This window comes from Gallus gallus, chromosome 1, assembly GCF_016699485.2.
Source record: "Gallus gallus isolate bGalGal1 chromosome 1, bGalGal1.mat.broiler.GRCg7b, whole genome shotgun sequence".
NCBI lineage: Eukaryota > Metazoa > Chordata > Aves > Galliformes > Phasianidae > Gallus > Gallus gallus.
Genome location: NC_052532.1, coordinates 113,044,896 through 113,063,597, shown reverse-complemented (window position 1 = coordinate 113,063,597; position 18,702 = coordinate 113,044,896). Strand labels below are relative to the sequence as shown.

The 18,702-nt window shown below is 37.4% G+C and overlaps 1 protein-coding gene across 2 annotated transcripts in view; it reads right to left on the bottom strand.

The window, feature by feature from the left end:
- The window catches only part of RPGR (retinitis pigmentosa GTPase regulator), a 49,375-nt gene that overhangs the window by 13,079 nt on the left and 17,594 nt on the right, over positions 1-18,702 (bottom strand). The window contains exons 7-14 of one of the 2 annotated variants that reach the window (XM_025152032.3): positions 15,508-15,666; positions 4,828-4,983; positions 4,168-4,292; positions 3,245-3,427; positions 2,196-2,361; positions 1,309-1,412; positions 800-865; positions 117-164 (exon numbers count right to left, since the gene is read on the bottom strand). In XM_025152032.3, the coding sequence (XP_025007800.2) occupies positions 117-164; positions 800-865; positions 1,309-1,412; positions 2,196-2,361; positions 3,245-3,427; positions 4,168-4,292; positions 4,828-4,983; positions 15,508-15,666 (1,007 nt within the window). The remainder of the gene's footprint in view (positions 1-116; positions 165-799; positions 866-1,308; positions 1,413-2,195; positions 2,362-3,244; positions 3,428-4,167; positions 4,293-4,827; positions 4,984-15,507; positions 15,667-18,702) is intronic. The other variant, XM_040665326.2, reaches the window with a different exon arrangement.

Sequence of the window (18,702 nt, the reverse complement as noted above, 5' to 3'; positions counted from 1 at the left end):
TTTTTCACTATGCAAGCACTCAAAGTGAATGCAAGAACTCTGTAGCCATGATCACAGCTGAGTAGATGCAATGTGTCAAGGAGGCAGTGTGAACAGAGGAAAAAGTTCTATTATACCTTCCTCCACTTGGGAAATCTTCTGATGCACTCACTGTTATGCTTTTTCTAAAAATTTTGAAAATCTGTTGAGTTTCTGCTTTAAAATTTGCATTTACTTAGAAAATTCTCCAAATGTTTTTCTGTTTGTTTGTTTTTTTAATATAGAAAGAAATGGTAATGAAATATACCAAAATGCTGGAGGACTGGTATCATTTCAGAAGTGAAACAGGATAGTAATTCAGAAGTATTTCAATTTTATAACTTAGACCAGTATTACTGTTCCTTTAAATATACTCTATGATGATTTTCTGTAAATAAAATCTTTACTTATACTGTGTCCCAAACGTCAATTAAAATATTTTGCTATCAACAAAACAGCAAACATATAAATTAGTACCATAAATTATAAAGTCCTTATGATAGTTTCCTGTTCCTTAGACTGGCAGAGTATTATACTCTGTCACCTCAGACAACGCTGGCAATGCAAGTGCTATGTATCTGCACAAATCCTCTCTCACTTCAGTTAGCTTCTTAGAATTTTACCTCATGGAAAATTCAAACATCAGCAAGAGGGGGCCTATAAAATTTGCCTAGAGTTTGTTAAAACTCAAAGCAAAACAATAAAGTTCACGGATCATACAAGAATTACAGATCTTTTAAACAGCAGTACAAGTGTATGTATATATAATTAGTTACAGTACCTTTTGTTTTTGAACAGGTGATAACTTTAAGGACTGGTCACTGGAGTTCAATCTCATCACGTGCGTCTGCAAAGAATGAAATCTCTGTTAAAGAATGAATATAACAAACTATGAAAGGCTGCACAATGACATCATTTCAACATTCTGAAAATACTTTTTCATTGGAGAACATAAAAATATTTTTCAAGCCACATAATACCTATTAAATTGCTAGTTAAGTGAATTATATGTATATGCTACTGTTTTCATATAATAACTTAAAACTTCATATTATTTCAATGGAAAAGATGCAGAATAACATTCTGAAATGTTTCTCTGTATCTCCACCAGTGTCAAGAAACGCATGTTCATTTATTCATTTATACATTTTGTCAATACATTTGATGTCAAATATGAAGTTTAGGGCTAGATAAACATTCTATACTAGAACCTGAAACATGACTTAGCTGCTTTGTTCTCCTGGTGCACAAGAACAACTGAGTCGTAGATTACTTAGTAGAATATCTTACCATATTTAGGGTGTCAGTTGTATCTCCAAGATTTCTGTCATTATTTTCAGCATCTGAATCTTCTGCAGAGCCTTCACCAGGTTCATCTTTTTCATGCTTCTTCTCTTTAAGGTAAATGTAAACAATTAGCATCTAAGCAAATGATATGTACCAAGCAGCATACCCCACTCCTGTAAAAGAGAGATTATATTATCCCCGTGTTACTGACATCAGGATGATGTTTGGAGATTCCTATTTCCCCCAGTCTAAAACACAGCAAAAACACTTCCACGTGATTTTTATCAGTATTAAAATTAGATGCAGCTCAACAATCTAGTGTCAGTGTACTGTTATCTGATAATTTTTTGCAGGCTTTTAAAGCACAAATGTTATATGGGACAAAGTTTTTTTTGCCTTTTTTTTTTTTTTTATAATCTCTTTAATACTAGTGGAACAATTAGACTAAATTATCTGAGGTCTATGAGTAGACCTCTTTTCTTACTCAAGGTCTTCATTAGGCATTCCTGAGTCTTTAAGATTCAGCTTCCTAATCACTTTTTCTCTGTAATTCTTCTTAATGAAAACAGAGAAAGGGGTTACTGATTTCACAGTATTTGATGCAGTCGTATTTTTACAGGATTAAGGAAACATAAGTATAATTCAGCCATTGTTTTTCTTTCAATTAAACCTCCTCCAAATCTTTTCACACACTTTCCAAACATGAACCAAGCTTAGGCCATTTCTTTTATGTACTTCTCAACATCTATGTTTGTATTCTGATGCATACCCATGAGTAAAGACTGAACCGGATCCTTCTTTTGTGTTCAAACTGAGCATTCATTTATCCTTAAGCAAAGCCAAACTACATAGTTCTCAGAAAATAACTGCAAAATGTGGGGACAAGTCACCTTTTTCATGATGTCTCTCCTTCACAGGCTCAGATTTAGGAACATTTGTTGTAGAAAAACATATTGGGCCGGTGTTGCTAGCCTCAGGCAGTGAAGATTTTAAGAAGCGTTCTCCCAGTGGAGGCAGAGTTTGTGCCATCGGAATAAGCTGTTCTGGTGACCGTTCCTTGAGAAGATTAAAAAAACACATTGAGAAAATTCTGAGCATAAGAGTAGAAAAACTAAACATAAGTAACCTCCTATACTTGACAGCCATACTTCCCTTTGGTTGATGATACAACACTGTAACTTTGTATAAACAAGTATCTGATTATTTATAGTCCTAAAAACTGGAAAGGTACATAATGGGATATTTCAAATGGATTTTACAGAATAATTTTAAGCAGTCTTAAAATACAAAGGAGAAAAAGAATTATGATTTTTATGTTAAATAAAAACACTTGTTTCCTAAATACCATTGAGGTACTTAGTCTACAGCACCACTGCATTTTTACAAAATAAAGGAGTGGTGGAGTTGGTTTTCAGACAAGAAGGTGAGATGATCCATCTCACTATGCTGCTCAAGGAAATCACATGTAATGTGTATCTGAAAATAAAGCAGAAGAAACTACTATTTGAAGATGCAACAGGATCTTAGGATTATTTTAAGATGATCATGAAATATTCCCCTTTGAAAATTTATAGTATAAACTACAAAGTTGCTCAAGCAGTTCAAAACTTCCGAGGTTCTTTTTTATCTATTTATTTATTTTTACATTTCTAAGATATTTTGAAAAATGAAAAGGTATAGATGGTATTTTAGAATTAAAAATATAAAACCAATTGAGCCTTTTTCATACACATAAACAACTAAAATCTAGCAAATACCTATTCTTTTACTCCCATCAATTTTGGGAAGAAGTTGCATATTCATTCTTCTTTTTACAAATTAACAGTATACGCTTATTTTAATGATATATACTTATGTGGATATTTACTATCACTTCAGCTTAAAAAGTTATTTTTTTTCCTGTAAGAAGTATTACAACTCTCAACAGCTCTGAATTTACCCTCTCTCGACGTCGCATTCGAGCTGATGTTAATTGTAATGTGTTTGTTACTAGTGAATCTCCACCCATTTTAGAAACAGTAGAAATCAAACGGCTCTCATATATATCTTCTAAGAGTATTTCTTCAGATTCTTTTGGTCTTGGAGTAGCAAAAACCAGCATGTGACAACCACCACAAGCAACCTAGAGCACAAAACAAAGTTCAGATTATTTCATTTGCAAGTATCAACAAAAGGATCTCATTTTCTTACCATCACTAGTGATGTAGATTACAAGAAAACAGAATCAAACATAAGAGATGTTACTTCAAATCTAGTTTCTACTGCCTTTAAATAAAAGTACGTAATTACTACTACTAATGACTAAAAATTTATGTTTATTTCTCCTTAGTTAAATGAAATTTATTTGCATTCAACAAAACATATGATAAGGATACAAAACTACTGAAGCAGAAGAAAGCAAAGCTATTTCCACTGATTTTCAAACAATTGTAGCAAATTATTTTGCTGCAAGTCAAATGTGAGCAACAGATAACTACAGTGACACCCAGAGCAAATTGTTGTCCAGGCAGGTTTTGAAAATCTCCAAGAAAGAGACTCCACAACACCTCTGGGCAACCTATGCCAGTGCTCTGTTAACCACACAGCACAGAAGTGTTTCCTGATGGTCAGATGAAGGTCCTTTGTGCCCATTATCCCTTGTTATGCAACTGGGCACCACCTAATGGTCTGGTTCCTTCTTTGCACCTTCCTTTCAGGTATTTACAGGCATTGATAAGATTACCTCCAAGCCTTCACTTCTCTAGGCTAAATACTGATTAAAAGTTGTAGGAAAAAACATTTTATAATGAGATTTCAGCTCTCGTTAATTCTGTAAGAATACAAACATTTTGATGTCTGTGAAGCATGCAAAAAAATTTTTACCAAAAGGACTGTGAAACTCAAGAAATTAGAACATAGAGCAGGATCAAACTGATTTGCAAAATTCTCTTCTCCAAGACCTAACTTTCCGTGTCGTCCATCTCCAAAAGTAAACATGAGGCCATTTTCTGTATGTGGAAAGAAAAAGGATGCCATTAATAACAGAGATTCAATGCAAAAATAGTACAAAAACATAAAAACAGTACAAAGTAATAGGCCAAGCAAGTAAGGAATGTTTCTCTCCCAAAAGCAAAACCTGAACAATTATTTTTAGATTCTCAACAGATGAATATACTCTAAAAATATGTATGCTTTCAGACAAAGGACTGTCCATGATTAGAGTTAGTCTAGACAATTTTGAAAAAAAAGAAGAAAGAAAGAAACAGTAACATTGAAACTGTGCAACAAAACAAAGGCTTCTAAACAAGACTGCTTGTTAACAAGACGTGATTATGAGGATACAGTTCCCCAGGAGATATCATATACAGTACTATGCACCAATTTCTTAAACTGAATCTGGCTTTGTCACCATCTTAGTTAACCTTTACAACTAATAACTTTGCATATGCCTTCTTCTACTCCTTATTTTATAATACGTACTTCAAAAATACTTCTACAATATAGAGAAACTGAGTGCATTTCAGAATTTTTTCACATACATACCTGCTATTACAGCAGTGTGACTCTCCCCACATGTAACATTATGTATTTTATGACTCCTCAAGTGTTTCACAGACTTTGGTACAGAAGTTTTAAAAAGTAAAGTGCCATGTCCCAGCTGCCCATACTGTCCAAGTCCAAAAGTATACACACCTGTTTCTGAAAGTGTACGGGCAAAGTTAACAACCAATATGCCGCTATCTACATAATAACCCATTTTAATTAGCCAAATGGAAGCCAAAAGACATCAGCATCAAAAAGCACCGTCTCATCAATTTAAAAATGACCAAAGAATGAACTTATTAAAAAAAACCCAACGAAAACAAGCAATGAAGATCCAAAATATACACAGGAAAGAATTCTGAATGGTTTATTATGTAATATTTCTAACATAACTGTAAAATAAACTACAGATTTCATGTACACAAAATATTAGCTAACACAAAATGTTATTGGGGTTTTATGTACCACAGTTAACTCAAGACTACAATGTTTACACATATGCATTTTCAAGCCTCATCTTAATTTCTGGTTACCTACATGTATACTGTATCACTCCAAATTTAATAATCCCCTTTAAACTACAACTAATTGGTGTGGAAGATCCCGGAACAGTAATAGAACAGGTTTCAGTATTCCCTTTCTCTGTCAAATCAACCTTGCATTAAACACAGAGAACACAATAATTTTGTTATCTCGTTACAAAATAATAAACCTTCCAAATTTTTTTTTTCCATTCAGTGGTTTGTCTTTGTCAGGTGCTCTACAAGGCACTAAAGATTCGTGGTGTGCCCGTCCTTGGCAATCCATCACAGCAAGGAAGCTTAGAAATCTTGATGAGGTCATGATTGAAAAGAAAAATCCAAACACTGACTATTTTTTGGAAAAATAAATTTTCTTGGAATTTTACTCCCTCTTCCCCCCCCTGCAATTAGTCAACAGAGGAAAAGCTAGAAAAGTACTGATTTAAACTTGCAAAACTTTCACGAAAAACTGTGAAAGATGGGGAAGGACAAAACTATTCTACCTCAAGCAAAAAAAACCCAAGCAAACAAAAAACCTGAGACCTGGGAGAAATATATAACTATATCGTTGCCATGAACATGATCTAGAGCAGTCATCAGGTCAAAAAATCTCAGTATCTTCAAGACAGGAATGATCATTCAAAGCTGAACATGTGGAACAACAATTTGAAGGAGAATCTTTGTTTTTTAAATACTTCATTGTACCAAGGAAACAAGGTCATCGGTCCTGCTATGCTGGACCTTGTTCTCACCAACAAGGAGAGGCTAATGAACAACGTGAAGTTCAAGGACAACCTTGGCTGCAATGATCACGAAATGTTGTTCAAGATCCCTAGGGGGTCAAAGAAGGTGTGCAGGAAGCTTGCTACTCTATACTTCAGGAGAGCAGACTTTTGAACTCTCAGGGAGCTGCATGGCAGGGTGACATGTGATAAAGCCCTGGAGGGAAAAGGAGCCCAAGAAAGCAAGTCAGTTTTCAAGGACCATCTCCTCCAAGTCCAGAAGTAGCACACCCTGAGAAAGAGGAAAGTGGGCAAGAATGCCAGGAGGCCTCTGTGGATTGCCAAGGAAATTGTGGACTGACTTTGGTGCAAAAGGAAAGTCTATGGGAAGTGGAAGCAAGAACAAGTTACCTGGGAGGACTACAAAGAAGTTGTCTGAGAAGCCAGAGATCAGGTTAGGAAAGCTAAAAGCCAGAAAGAATTAAATCTAGCCAGGGACATAAAGGAAAACTAGAAGAAATTCTACAGATGTATCAGTGATAAAAAGAAGACCAGGGACTTGTACAAAGGATTTGACTCTGTCCTGCATGACATCATGGTCACCAAATTGGAAAAAATGGATGGACCACTCTCTGGATAAGGAATAGGCTGGATGGTCACGCACAAAAAGTTGCAGTCAGTGGCTTAACATCCAAGTGGAGATCAGTGACGAGTGGCCTTCCTCACTGATTAGAGATGAATCATGAAGTTCAACAAGGCCAAGTGCAAGGACCTGCACCTGGGCCTAGTAATCTCAAGCACAGATGCAGGTTGGGTGGAGAATGGCTTGAGAGTAGCCATGAGGAGAAGGATTTGGGGGTGTCGGCTGATGAATGACTCAACCTGAGCCAGCAAGGTGCACTTGCTGACCAGAAGGCCAACCATGTCCTGGGTTACACCAAGAAAAGTGCCATCAGCAGGCCAAGGGAGGTGATTCTGCCCTCTACTCTGCTCTCGTGAGACTCCACCTGGAGTACTGTGTCCAGTTCTGAGGCCCCTAACAGAAGGGGTCATGGGATTGTTGGAGCAGGTCCAGAGGAGGGCCATGAAAATGATCAGAGGGCTGGAGCACCTCCCCTGCAAAGACAGGCTGAGAGAGCAGGGGCTTTTCAGCCTGGAGAAGAGAAGGCTCCAGGGGACTGTAGAGAGACCTTCCAGTACCTGAAGGGGGCCTACAGGAAAGCCAGGGAGGGACTTTTTATAAGGGCATGTAGCAACAGGCTGAGGGGAAATGGCTTCAAACAGGAAGGAGGTAGATTTAGACTAGATATTAGGAAGAAATTATTTACTGTGAGGGAGGTGAGAAACTGGAACAGGTTGCCCAGGGAGGTTGTGGATGCCCCCATCCCAGAAGTTGGGAAGGCGAGGCAGGATGAGGCTTTAACAACCTGGTCTGGTGGGAGGTGTCCCTACCTATAGCAGGGGGGTTAGAACTAAATGACCTTAAAGGTCCCTTTGAACCCAAATTTTATTAATAGCCAAGTAAATTCAGTGCCATAAAAGTAATTTACTCAGTGTGACTCTTTTGTTTCTCTTGGAATAGCCACAAACTGGAGAAATATTAAAACCAAATTATGTTACCATTCTCCCAGACTAATCTTTCACTATTGTCAGGGAGAGAAGAGAATGGGCCAGATTTGATATTACTACCATAGCAGCACACTTATTAATTTATATTGAACTTGAATTTCAAAGGAATCATGACTTAATACTGTAACAGTAGATACAGAAGTTTTCTTTCTAGAAACCAGATTGCCATTTCTGCCTCTCACAGAATTGTTCCAATCAAAGATGTCATGAATTTACTGCATAAAAAAGGATATGGACTCACACTACGTTAGATTGGAAATGCAATATAGTTACTAAAGTCATTTATTTACTAAATGTAATAGTAAAGCTCCCTCTACTGGAAATATCGGTGCAAGAAGGCAACATCTGAAGGAATCTTTATAAAGTAAAACAATGTATTAAAATTTTTCTATGACATTTAGACATTCTGAATAAGAATCAATGAATCCTGAAAAACAGTTCACTCTAAGTGAACTGAAGAAGTCTGACCTTCATTTTAGTAAACAGCTTTCTCGAGATGGCTGATTCTGTAAATCCTACTTAAGAGTATGTAATTTGTCTTAACAGTTCTTTGAAAAGCAGAAGATCTTGTCATTTTCAAATTATCCAGCTTCATCTGATTAACATTATTTTGAAAGAAGTTAGAGTTGTTCCATACTATCTTTAATCCTAGAGAGCAATGTTTTTCATAAAAAATTTCTAGTCCTCTAAAGACATTTACGTTTAGAGAGATGCTAACTTTAAATGTACAGGAATCGTTTTCTTTCCCCAGATGCTACTGACAATGAGAACAGAGCAATCCAAAACCAACTTAGGTTACCTTTATAAGATGGATGAATTTTTCTTCTGCTTCTCTGCACCATGACTACCTACATTTTGCTCCTAACATTTCTTATTAGTCAGTTATCAAGGTATAGAAAGACAAAAATGTTACTACATTCTTAAATGTGGCCAGACCTCAGTAATAACAACACTTAGCAGAAATGGGGATAAACAGAAGCCTATTGCAAAGCAATCTCAAAGACTTTGTGACAAAAAGACAGAGCTGAAATTTATTCTGAGCTTGTTTTTGCAAATAAATCTGCAAATAACATGAACTCAAAAAGGGATACAGTTGCATTGTTGTCTCCCTCCTGTTCTCGGTCTTAATAGTGATACAGTAAGATGAAACAAGTGGAACACACTGCCACCAAAAAGGCAGATGTCATTTCTCCATTCTCTCTCTTAAATCCTTGCTTACATCCTCTCTGCCATTCACCTGGCTGCAAAGAAAGCCAGCACAGCTCAGTAAGCCAGGTTTGTTTTGTTCTGCATTTTAACTGATATGGTTTCCTGTGGAACAGTGAAGACAGTACCAGAGTGATACAAGGGGATAGGAAAGACACGTGACCACAGCAGCATGAGGGGAAGATCCAAGTCTTCAGTGAACTGAGGATGGCTGAGTAAAATTAACAGCACTCAGAGGAAAGAAAGTCCTTGGCTTCTTGAGCACTGGGACTGCTTCTCCTTCACTTTGAATAAATATATATATTTGGAAGAGCAGGGATATTTCCAATTAACTGTGTTTGAAAAGAATGCCTTTACAGGCAGCTTCTGGATTACATAACAACTCTTTAATCTCAGTGACAGTTGTCACTATACATGAAATATTCCTAAGCAAGAATATAGTTTTCAGATTTTTTTTTTTAACATGGGCTATTTACTGAGAGAACTGAGGGAGACCCAAGAGGTTTTCTTTCCAGATCCATGCATCCCTAGTTACATATTTAAGGCTACATACAAAGTGACAAATCTTCAGAAGAATAACAGAAACACAGGCATGCCCATAGATCCCCATATAGCTTTATCTCAGTTGAACATTATAATCGTCAAAGAGCTATTCAGTTATACTATAGCTTTAGTTTTGAACAGCCTCTCATGAAAAATGTTACTTTAAAAATCAACTGTTGATGTAATACTCAGTTTTACCACAGCTGGTAATAGGATTTGGGGATTTCAGTATAAATAGTATACAGACTTAAGAATGGTTTCAAAAAATCTAGATAATCCTATATGGTTTGAACAGTCTCTCAGTTCTATCATAAAAAAGGGAGAGCTGTTTCCTCCTTTTATTCTCTTTCAAAAGGTTCTCTTGCCTTTCTTTTCTTTCAAAGGACCTTGGGACAGAATATGAAAAATCCAACATTTTACATGTTAACACATGAATGTGCTGTATTGTAATGTCAAATGATGTATTCTTGAAGGACTATTCCACATCTTCCTTCAAAGAGACATCTTTGCTTTCCCTCCCTTCAGAGCGTAAAAGGAGGTAACATATCCTTTTATAGAGAGGATTATTCACAAAGGATCTGTTATCATCTGAAAAAAAGAGGGCAGGGGGAGATATTAAGGCCACTCCCAACCACCTGTTTCTTCTTCCCTTCTAGATTCAAAAGATGTTTTAATTCTAACTTCTTAAAAGCTTTAATGAAAAAGTACATAATTTGGGATTGCTGCTCTTAAATTTCTTCTGAAAATGATGATACACAAAGCTTTCATTTTCAGTAGGAATCATTTGCAAGAATCCTAACAAGTTTTTTGGTCTCTCAGTAAAAGAAGTCATCTGAGATGAGGGTATGATCTTGAACTGACTGACAGACTGTCATGAAACGAGTAAGTTTGTCTTGCGATAAAGACAGGGAGCTCTCGCAGCAACTGAATTTTTAACTGTTATTCCCTTTACTCCCTATACCAAATACAAATATTAAAGGCAGAAGTAACAGTAAGAGTTGTAGACATGATGGTTTCCAATACCATATTCAAAATCTCTAAAATACTGTATATTTTAAAGATTTTGCTTTTTTTTCTCCTTATTATGGCTATCAGTGATAGCAATAATTTATTTTTTATTCTCTAAAAAAAGTTCCCCATTTTTTTAATTTCAGACTAAAAAAGTGGGATTATTTTCATACTTACATTCCACTATTTACTCTGACACACTGCTAGAGAGATTTCCTACAGTAGTTTGGTCATATAACCCATATAACGATGGTTCTTACTGTACACAATTACTAATAAAATAAAAATGATAGTCATAAGAAAGAAATCAAATGAAGTGCTTTGGAACAGACTAATTATGTATGACAGTCGGGAGGAAACTTGCCTCATACTCAGTAAGATAACTGGATTATGCTTTCTTCTAACTTGATAGACCCTAAGTAGGACTGATGACAAGAAATGAACCAGGATGTACAACAGTTTTTACATATCACATTTTCTCCTATCCTATTGCTACATAAAATGAGACAAATGAAATGGAGAAATACACAATAGCCAATCAGTTTTGTTATTTAAGAGTAAAATAACACACCCAGAAAAACTGGAAAAACCACAACAATATGAAAACTGTATCAGCATGCACAGTATTACTAAAAAGCCAAACAGCATCTATTTTCAAAAGATACGTGAAATTCAGAATTTCTCCAAAGTTGTACTCATTTAGGCATTCACTGATTTAATAAATTGAGCTTAAAAGAGATATAAATGTTTCCAGTCCTCTCTGAAGTTACAGAGACTCCTTCATCAGAACTCTGAATTTATGGTCACGCCACTTCATCTTGGGATGCAACACATACTTCAGTACTTATTCAAAGCTATTTTTCTGATATCAAGCCTACAATGTATGTATACCACTCATTTTTTAAATCAAGGAATCATAGAATAACCTAAGTTTTAATGGTCCCACAAGGATCATAGAATCCACCTCCTGGCTTTGTGCAGGACAACACAAAATCAGACTCTACGTCTGAGCGCACTGTCCAGATGCTCTCAGAACTCCGGCACTGGGGACTGTGCCTACAACCCTGGGCAGCCCGTTCCATGCCCACTGCCCTCTGGTGCAGCCCCTGTCCCTAGCCCCCAGCTACCCCTCCCCTGACACAGCTCCATGCTGTTCCCTCAGGCCCTATCGCTGTCAAAGAGAGAAGAGCTCAGCGCTGCCCCTCAGCTCCTCTGCTCTGAGCACACCAAGGGGCCTCAGCCGCTCTCGTATATCTTATCCTCTACACCCTTCCCCATCTTTGTATCCCTCCTTTGGATGATGTCTCATAGCTTTATGTCCCTATACAATGGCATCCATTGCTGCACACATTGCTCAAGATGAAACCACACAGCAGAGAGCAAGGCAGGAAAACCCCTCCCCTCTCTGGTTGGCGGTGCTGGCCAGATGCACCCCTGGGTACATTTGGACCTTTTGGCTGCCAGGGCACATTGCTGACTCAGATCCAACTTGCCATCACTCAAAAATCCTGGATCCCTTTCCATAGGACTGCACTCCAGCCTCTCATCTCCCAGTCTGTACACAGAACAAGAGTTACCTCATCCCATGTGCAGAATCTGGCACTTGCTCTTGTTAAAATTCGTGTGGTTGGTGATTCGTCAAGATCTCTCTGCAAGGCTTGTCTAGTCTCAAAGGATTCAAAAGCTCCTCCTAATTCAGTGACTTCTGCAAACTTACTTAGTATACATTTGATTCCTATGTACAGATCATTTTAAAAAACATTGAGAACTGCCCCCAGTAGCGACTGGTGACCCCATTTAAATGTAACTCAATTTATAATAACCCCTTCACACCCACCCATCAGCTAACAATTCACTGTAGCTAGCTGTATTCTGAACATTTTCTCCAGAACGATATTACAAGAGACAGTATGGAAAGCTTTGCTGAAATTCAAAACGACTATACCTACTGGGTTTCGTTGGTCAACTAGGTGGGTAACTTTGTCATAAGGGAAATTAAGTTTGCTAAACAGGACTTTCTGCTCACAAATCGGTGTTGGCTATTACCAATGACTGCATTGTCTTTCAAGCCTTTTTCAGTGACTCTCAGAATAATCTCCATAATTTTACTAGGCTGAATATTTCTGAATAATAATAGCAGAATTACATTAAAAATTCTCTGTCTGGTCTTTCACTCCTAACACAACTACTACCAACCTTTAAGCGTACATATTTCATCAGAGGACGTTTTCTTCCTCTCGACTCAAATGGATCTACTGGCACTCGACAGTGATCTACTGCCAGCTAAGCCAGCACTATACTTCTTACATACCTTCAACTACAGCATCTATTTCCATACGTAAATGAATTCTACATAGTAACACACTGACTTACTATGGTATTTTCTTCACTATATTTGTAGTTTTTTTTGTTTTGCATTTAGTTTGCCTCTATGTTCCAGTTCTACTTCCTGCAAGATTTAACTATAATGCTAATGTCATCCAAGTCTACAACCTCCTACAAAGTCTCCATAGAAGTCATTTGTTTTAATGAATTTTTATCACATGAAATACCATTGAAACAAAATATCTATTGGTTGGTTTCAAATTTATGGTTAAAAAAAAATCAATAATGATAATCTAATTCTTTTTGCTGAACTTCACTTTGTAAGTCATAAAATAATGCTAGGATTTATACATTTGTAGCCTCAAATTTATGGTAATATTTTTCACAATAATGATAATCCAATTTCATGCAAAGAAATTTATTTTATGGCAGAATACTGCTATGGTGAGACTGTATGCTGGAGACAAAGGCTTCAAAATGTAGACAAATGTTTGCATTATTTTTTGGATTGACTACTGTTATTTCCTCCTCCCAAAGGAGCTTTGATTTACCTAGAATCTTGCAGCTTCTCTCATCATTACACGTAACCTTTTCCAGCCCATCACTTCCACCTTTATTCTCTCCAGTGGCTTGCAGTACAATATCACATCAAATTACTTAAAATTCCCATCAGTTAAATTTTCATTTTATATTTTAGAAACTTTGCTTACATAACCTTGAAGGCACTCTGTCAGGCTGACAATAGATGACTATTTAGCATTTCCAAAATTCACATTTAAGGACTCATAAAACCTACTTATTTTTACAACTTTTGCATCTGGGTGGAAGATTACTTGCAGATATGCTATACAGTCATGGAATTCATCACAAGCCAAAACTAATAATTTTTAAATCATCTACACACAAAGTCAAACTCCCTTTTTCTGCTTCTATAGTAGTGTACACTTATCAAATCTAATAAAAACAAATTTTGATGAGCAGATGAGCTCAATTAGGATGCTCAGGAAAGCTGCAGAAGAAGGAAAGAGTCTTCTGTTTGAATTACTGGAGTTTCCAAAAGCTCCCAGAAGATACATAATTAGATTTAAAAAAAGGTGTTCATAAGGAAGGCTGTTCAGATTACTGAAAGAACACATTGCTTTATAGAATGGGAAGGCACATTGACTTCTCTACTCTTCCCTGGGTCCTACATTGCAACCTCTTCCTTGTACATAGTGATACCAGCATCACTGAGATGCCCCAAAGTTTAAATGTATTTCCCTGCAGACATAAATTTCTGCTTAACTCCCAACTTAACCTGTATTGCAATCAAAGTCCTACTCTGAGGTCTCACAGAGAACAGTTGATTACTTTTCTCTAAGAAAGAATTTATGTGATTGAAGAGAGGTGCCACATTTCTCCTTAGTTTTCTCTTTTTTAGTCTCATAAGTCCTGTTTTTAAAAAACTTTCCTCAAAGACAATGTTTTCCTAGCCTTTGATATTCTTGTTTCCCTCTGGACACTGACTCATTTTACACCCTTCAGAAAATGTGACGGTCAGACTGTACGCACTGTTCTGGCAGAACTCGTGAGTGTGCTTCACAAAATGGAATGCAAACTTAAGTGTTTTACACACATTACTTCTTTTTACCTATCTAGGACGTTACTGTAACAACACCACATGGCTATCTTCTTTGCAGTGTGCAACCTACCATGCTCCCTACCTGTCTATAGGGAATCTCTGTCAAGACTATTCAAAAGTCTCACGAAAATCAAAAGATAATGAAATCTAGTGGCTGCTCTAATCACAGGAAACTTCCCATTCACATCTGCTGATTGAGATATTTCAAAAGGTGCTGCAAAGGATTTGCAATACAGTAATATACGTCATAGTTCATCTTCCAAGTACTATAAATACAACCTTGCAAACTAATACATGTAAGTTTATTTGATGATTTTTATATTTTTTAAAATGTTCAGTGTGCTGTATCTGTTCTAGTTTTATATGTACATTAAAGATTCTGCTCAGTCACAGATAAATCCTGTATTATAACAAGAGATATTTAAACCATTTAGGCATCCATTTGATTATGCATCTCTATCATTATTAACAGAAAGCTAGTTGAAAAGTGACTTTCTAATTATCTAATTATACTCTGGGTCATGCAAATTTACTACAGAATAGAAGCTTCCCTCTAAAACTTCCCCCTGATGCTCCTAATACTGTTTTCAAGCTCCTCAGACATAAGAGACATTGATCACTGGTGCTGCACTAGGAGATACTAGCTTGTTACAGTCCATTAGAAACTTTACAAACATTAAGAGTTTGTAAAGTATTTCTTCAGTGGCATCTATTGGAGCTAATACTATAAATAAAAAGAGATTAGCATAATCTTACATTTCTTCATATTACGGGAATCCTGAGCTGTATGGAACCGAATGGGCTTCCAACCATACATGGCATGCTATGCTCTTCTTTTACAATGAGCTTGTAAAACTGATCCTCAAACAAAAGGATAAGCACAGCACAGAAGGTCAAGCTATATGCACAGTGCAGTGCAGACCCGTACTTACTCTGGTTAACCATCATGTGGACTTTGACCTCTTTGATGTACAATAGTCTTCTGCTTAGGAGCATTACAGTGTTCAACTTTTTGGTAGAACGTAAGTAAGCTCTTCGAAGTAAATTGGGATTACTAATCTATAGAGCTGTTTAAAGAAAAAAAAAAAGCATTTAAATACCATACCTGTAAGCACCACTGTGTGTTCTCCACCACAAGCAACCTTATTAACTTTTTCCATAATTCCCAGCACTGGCTGTGGGACTCTACTGTTCTTTAGCTGCTCAGGCAATAATCCCAGTTTTCCATTCTCAGGTTCCCCAAAAGTATAGAGTTCACCATCTCCTGTAAAAACACAGAACAGAAAAGCACTCAGAAGCAAGGTTGCATTGTCAAGACAGCTGCAGACACAAGTCAGTAATACAGAAAAGCATATGAATGTTACAGGACAACTGAGCATATTTGTAGAATGATTAAACAGTTGTGCAAAGCAGTATGCTTTGATGGGATATGGAGGAGCAAAGTTTTAACACAACCCTCTCTCCAAGATAAGAATCTTTAGTCTGCAAGGAACACCACTAGAGAAATATAAAAACATATACATCCTTTTTGGAGAGGTTATTATCCCCTTTGTAATCACTATTTTTGTCAGCTGAGGTTGCCTGCAAGTGTTTCATTTAAAACAGAAAATGCTGATTGAAAATAAACACTTTCTTCTTGTCGGATATAGAAAAAAAAAGGAAAAAATTAGTAATTGACAAGAAACTGTGTGAGGTCTAGACAACAATAAAAGAGTTGTATGTCCAACAACAGAGACTCTATGGCAATAACTCCACCAAAATTAAGTTCAGGAAAATACAGAGAAGTCTTTACAAATATATTCCTGCAGCACCTTTCTGATCTATATAATTACACAAAAAAGCCTTCTCATTTACCCAGGCTTTTTAATCATTCCGTTCAAAATCCGTCCAATCTCAAGTTTGGGTAATTTATTGTACATTCAAAGTTTCCTTTGTTTCATCTTTTCCAGTCACCTCCTTTATTTTTCACTGCTATGTAAGTCTGAATTACCATGTATATCCTTCTATAGTAGTTACAGAACTAAAATATAAAATGTACTTTCCCTTGCAATATTTACAATTTATATACTCCTGCCTCCATCTACATTTCTAACTTTCTGAGCTAAGGAGCTTCCCGCTACTGTAATAGGACAGAGTGAGGTTTTTGTGAAAAATGCATCCTTACTGTCAGGAAAAGATTTAAATTAATAGCTGAGTGTTCTCCGTAGAAGACTAATGATATCTGTGGAATGATATCTTCAAAGTAGATCATGGCCCACAGTATTTAAAAATATTTACCTCCTCCAGAATCATAAAGCACTATTTTATAAGAAAAAAAATTATTTTTGTAATCTCACCTGGATATGAAAACCCACAAGAATAAACAGAACTCTCACATGGAGTCAATCTAAGACAACAGAATGTTTGGGCCAGGGTAGGAGCTTCCAGTTCAAGGAAAGTTTGAAGAGAAAGCTACATAATAATAAACCATATACTTAAGTCATAAAGCTTAGTCATCGGAAGCATCCACAAAATATTTTGGGGAAAAATGTGCATTAGTGAGTCCATACAAAATGTATTTTTGCTATCAGAGGGATACATTTAGGATTCAGAAATTTGCTTTTACAGAATTCAGAGGCATTACTATTGCATTACGTACAACAAATGCTTGAGAGTTGCTTATTCAAAAGCTACAAACTCCTTGATGTGAGAGTTCAGTTGGTTTTAGAAATGCTGTTTCTTGTCCAAAGACAACGAAAACAGATGAACTCACAGAGTTTCAAAGCAGAATCCTCGCTTGGATGTTCGTAATTGCCCATTAGATAAGTCCAACTCTCCACTGAACAAAGGTAGAGCCTAAGAAGACAAGCTTTTTTTCATAGCGTAGCTCTTGGATTTCTTGCTTTTCCTTACACTTTGTGAGACCAAAACTTAAAGTTTGGGAATCAAAGTTCAGACCCAGGGCCCCATCCAACCTGGCCTTGAGCGCCTCCAGGGATAGCGCACCACAGCTTCTCTGGGCAGCTGTGCCAGCGCCTCACCACCCCAAGTGAAAAATTTCCATGTAACATACAACCGAAATCTCCCCTCTTTCAGTTTAAAGCCATTCTCCCTTTACTATCAATGTCAGACTGTGTAAAAAGTCAGTCTCGCTCCTGCTTATAAGCTCTGCTTAAGTACTGGAAAGGCTGCAATGAGTCCTCCCTGAAGTCTTCTCTTCTCCAAGCTAAACAAGCCCAGTTCCCTCAATCTTTCTTCATGAGAGGTGCTCCAGCCTTCTGGTCATCTTTGTGGTGTTCCTCAGCAACCACTTCAATAGCTCCACCACTTCCTTGTGCTGAGGAGAGGCTTCCTAAGGTCAGAGTAGAGGCAGACAATCACGTTCCACTCCCTGCTGGCCACCCCTCTTCTGATGCAGTCCAGGATACCATTAGCCTTCTGGGCTGCAAGAGCTCACTGTTGGCACATGTCCAGCTTTTTGTCCACCGGGATCCTCAAGCCCTTCTCTGCAGGATAGCTCTTACTGAGCTCTTATCCCAGTCTGTATACATATCTGAGACTGCACCAACACAAGTGGAACACCTTGCACTTGCCCTTGTTAGGTTCTTGTGGGATCACTTTCCAAGCCTGTCTAAGTCCCCCTGGATGGTACTCCTTCCTTCTATCATGTCAACTGCACCATTCAACTTGGCATCATCAGCAAACTCGTTGAGGGTGCACTCAATCCCACTGTCTAGGTCATTGATACAGATATTGAACAGTATCAGTCTCAAGATGGACTCCTGGGAGACACCACTCATCACTGTCTCTACAGATCTGTTGACAATAACCCTCTGGCTGTGACTATCCAACCAATTCTTTATCCACTAAGTAGTGCAGCCTTCAAATCCTTATCTCTCCAATTTAGAACGTGTGGTGCTTGACCGTGTCAAAGATCTTACACAAGTCCAGGCAGATGAAATCAGTTGCCCTTCCTTTGTTCACTGATGCTGTGACTCCACCATAGAAGGCCAGCAGGTTGGTCAGGCACGATCCTCCATTGGTGAAGCCATACTGGCTGTCTCAGATCACCTCCTCATCTCGCATGTACCTTAACACAGGTTCCAGGAGGATCTGCTCCATGATCTCTGCAGGCACACACGTAATGCTCACTGGCCTGTAGTTCCCCAGGTCTTCTTTTCTCTCTTTCTTAAAAATAGAAGTGATGTTTCCCTTGTAGTCACAGGGATTTTGCCTGACATCCAACTATGATGGAGAGTGGCTTGGCAACCAATGCACTCATTTGGAATTATCTTTGGCACAACTGATCAAGCAAGAATTT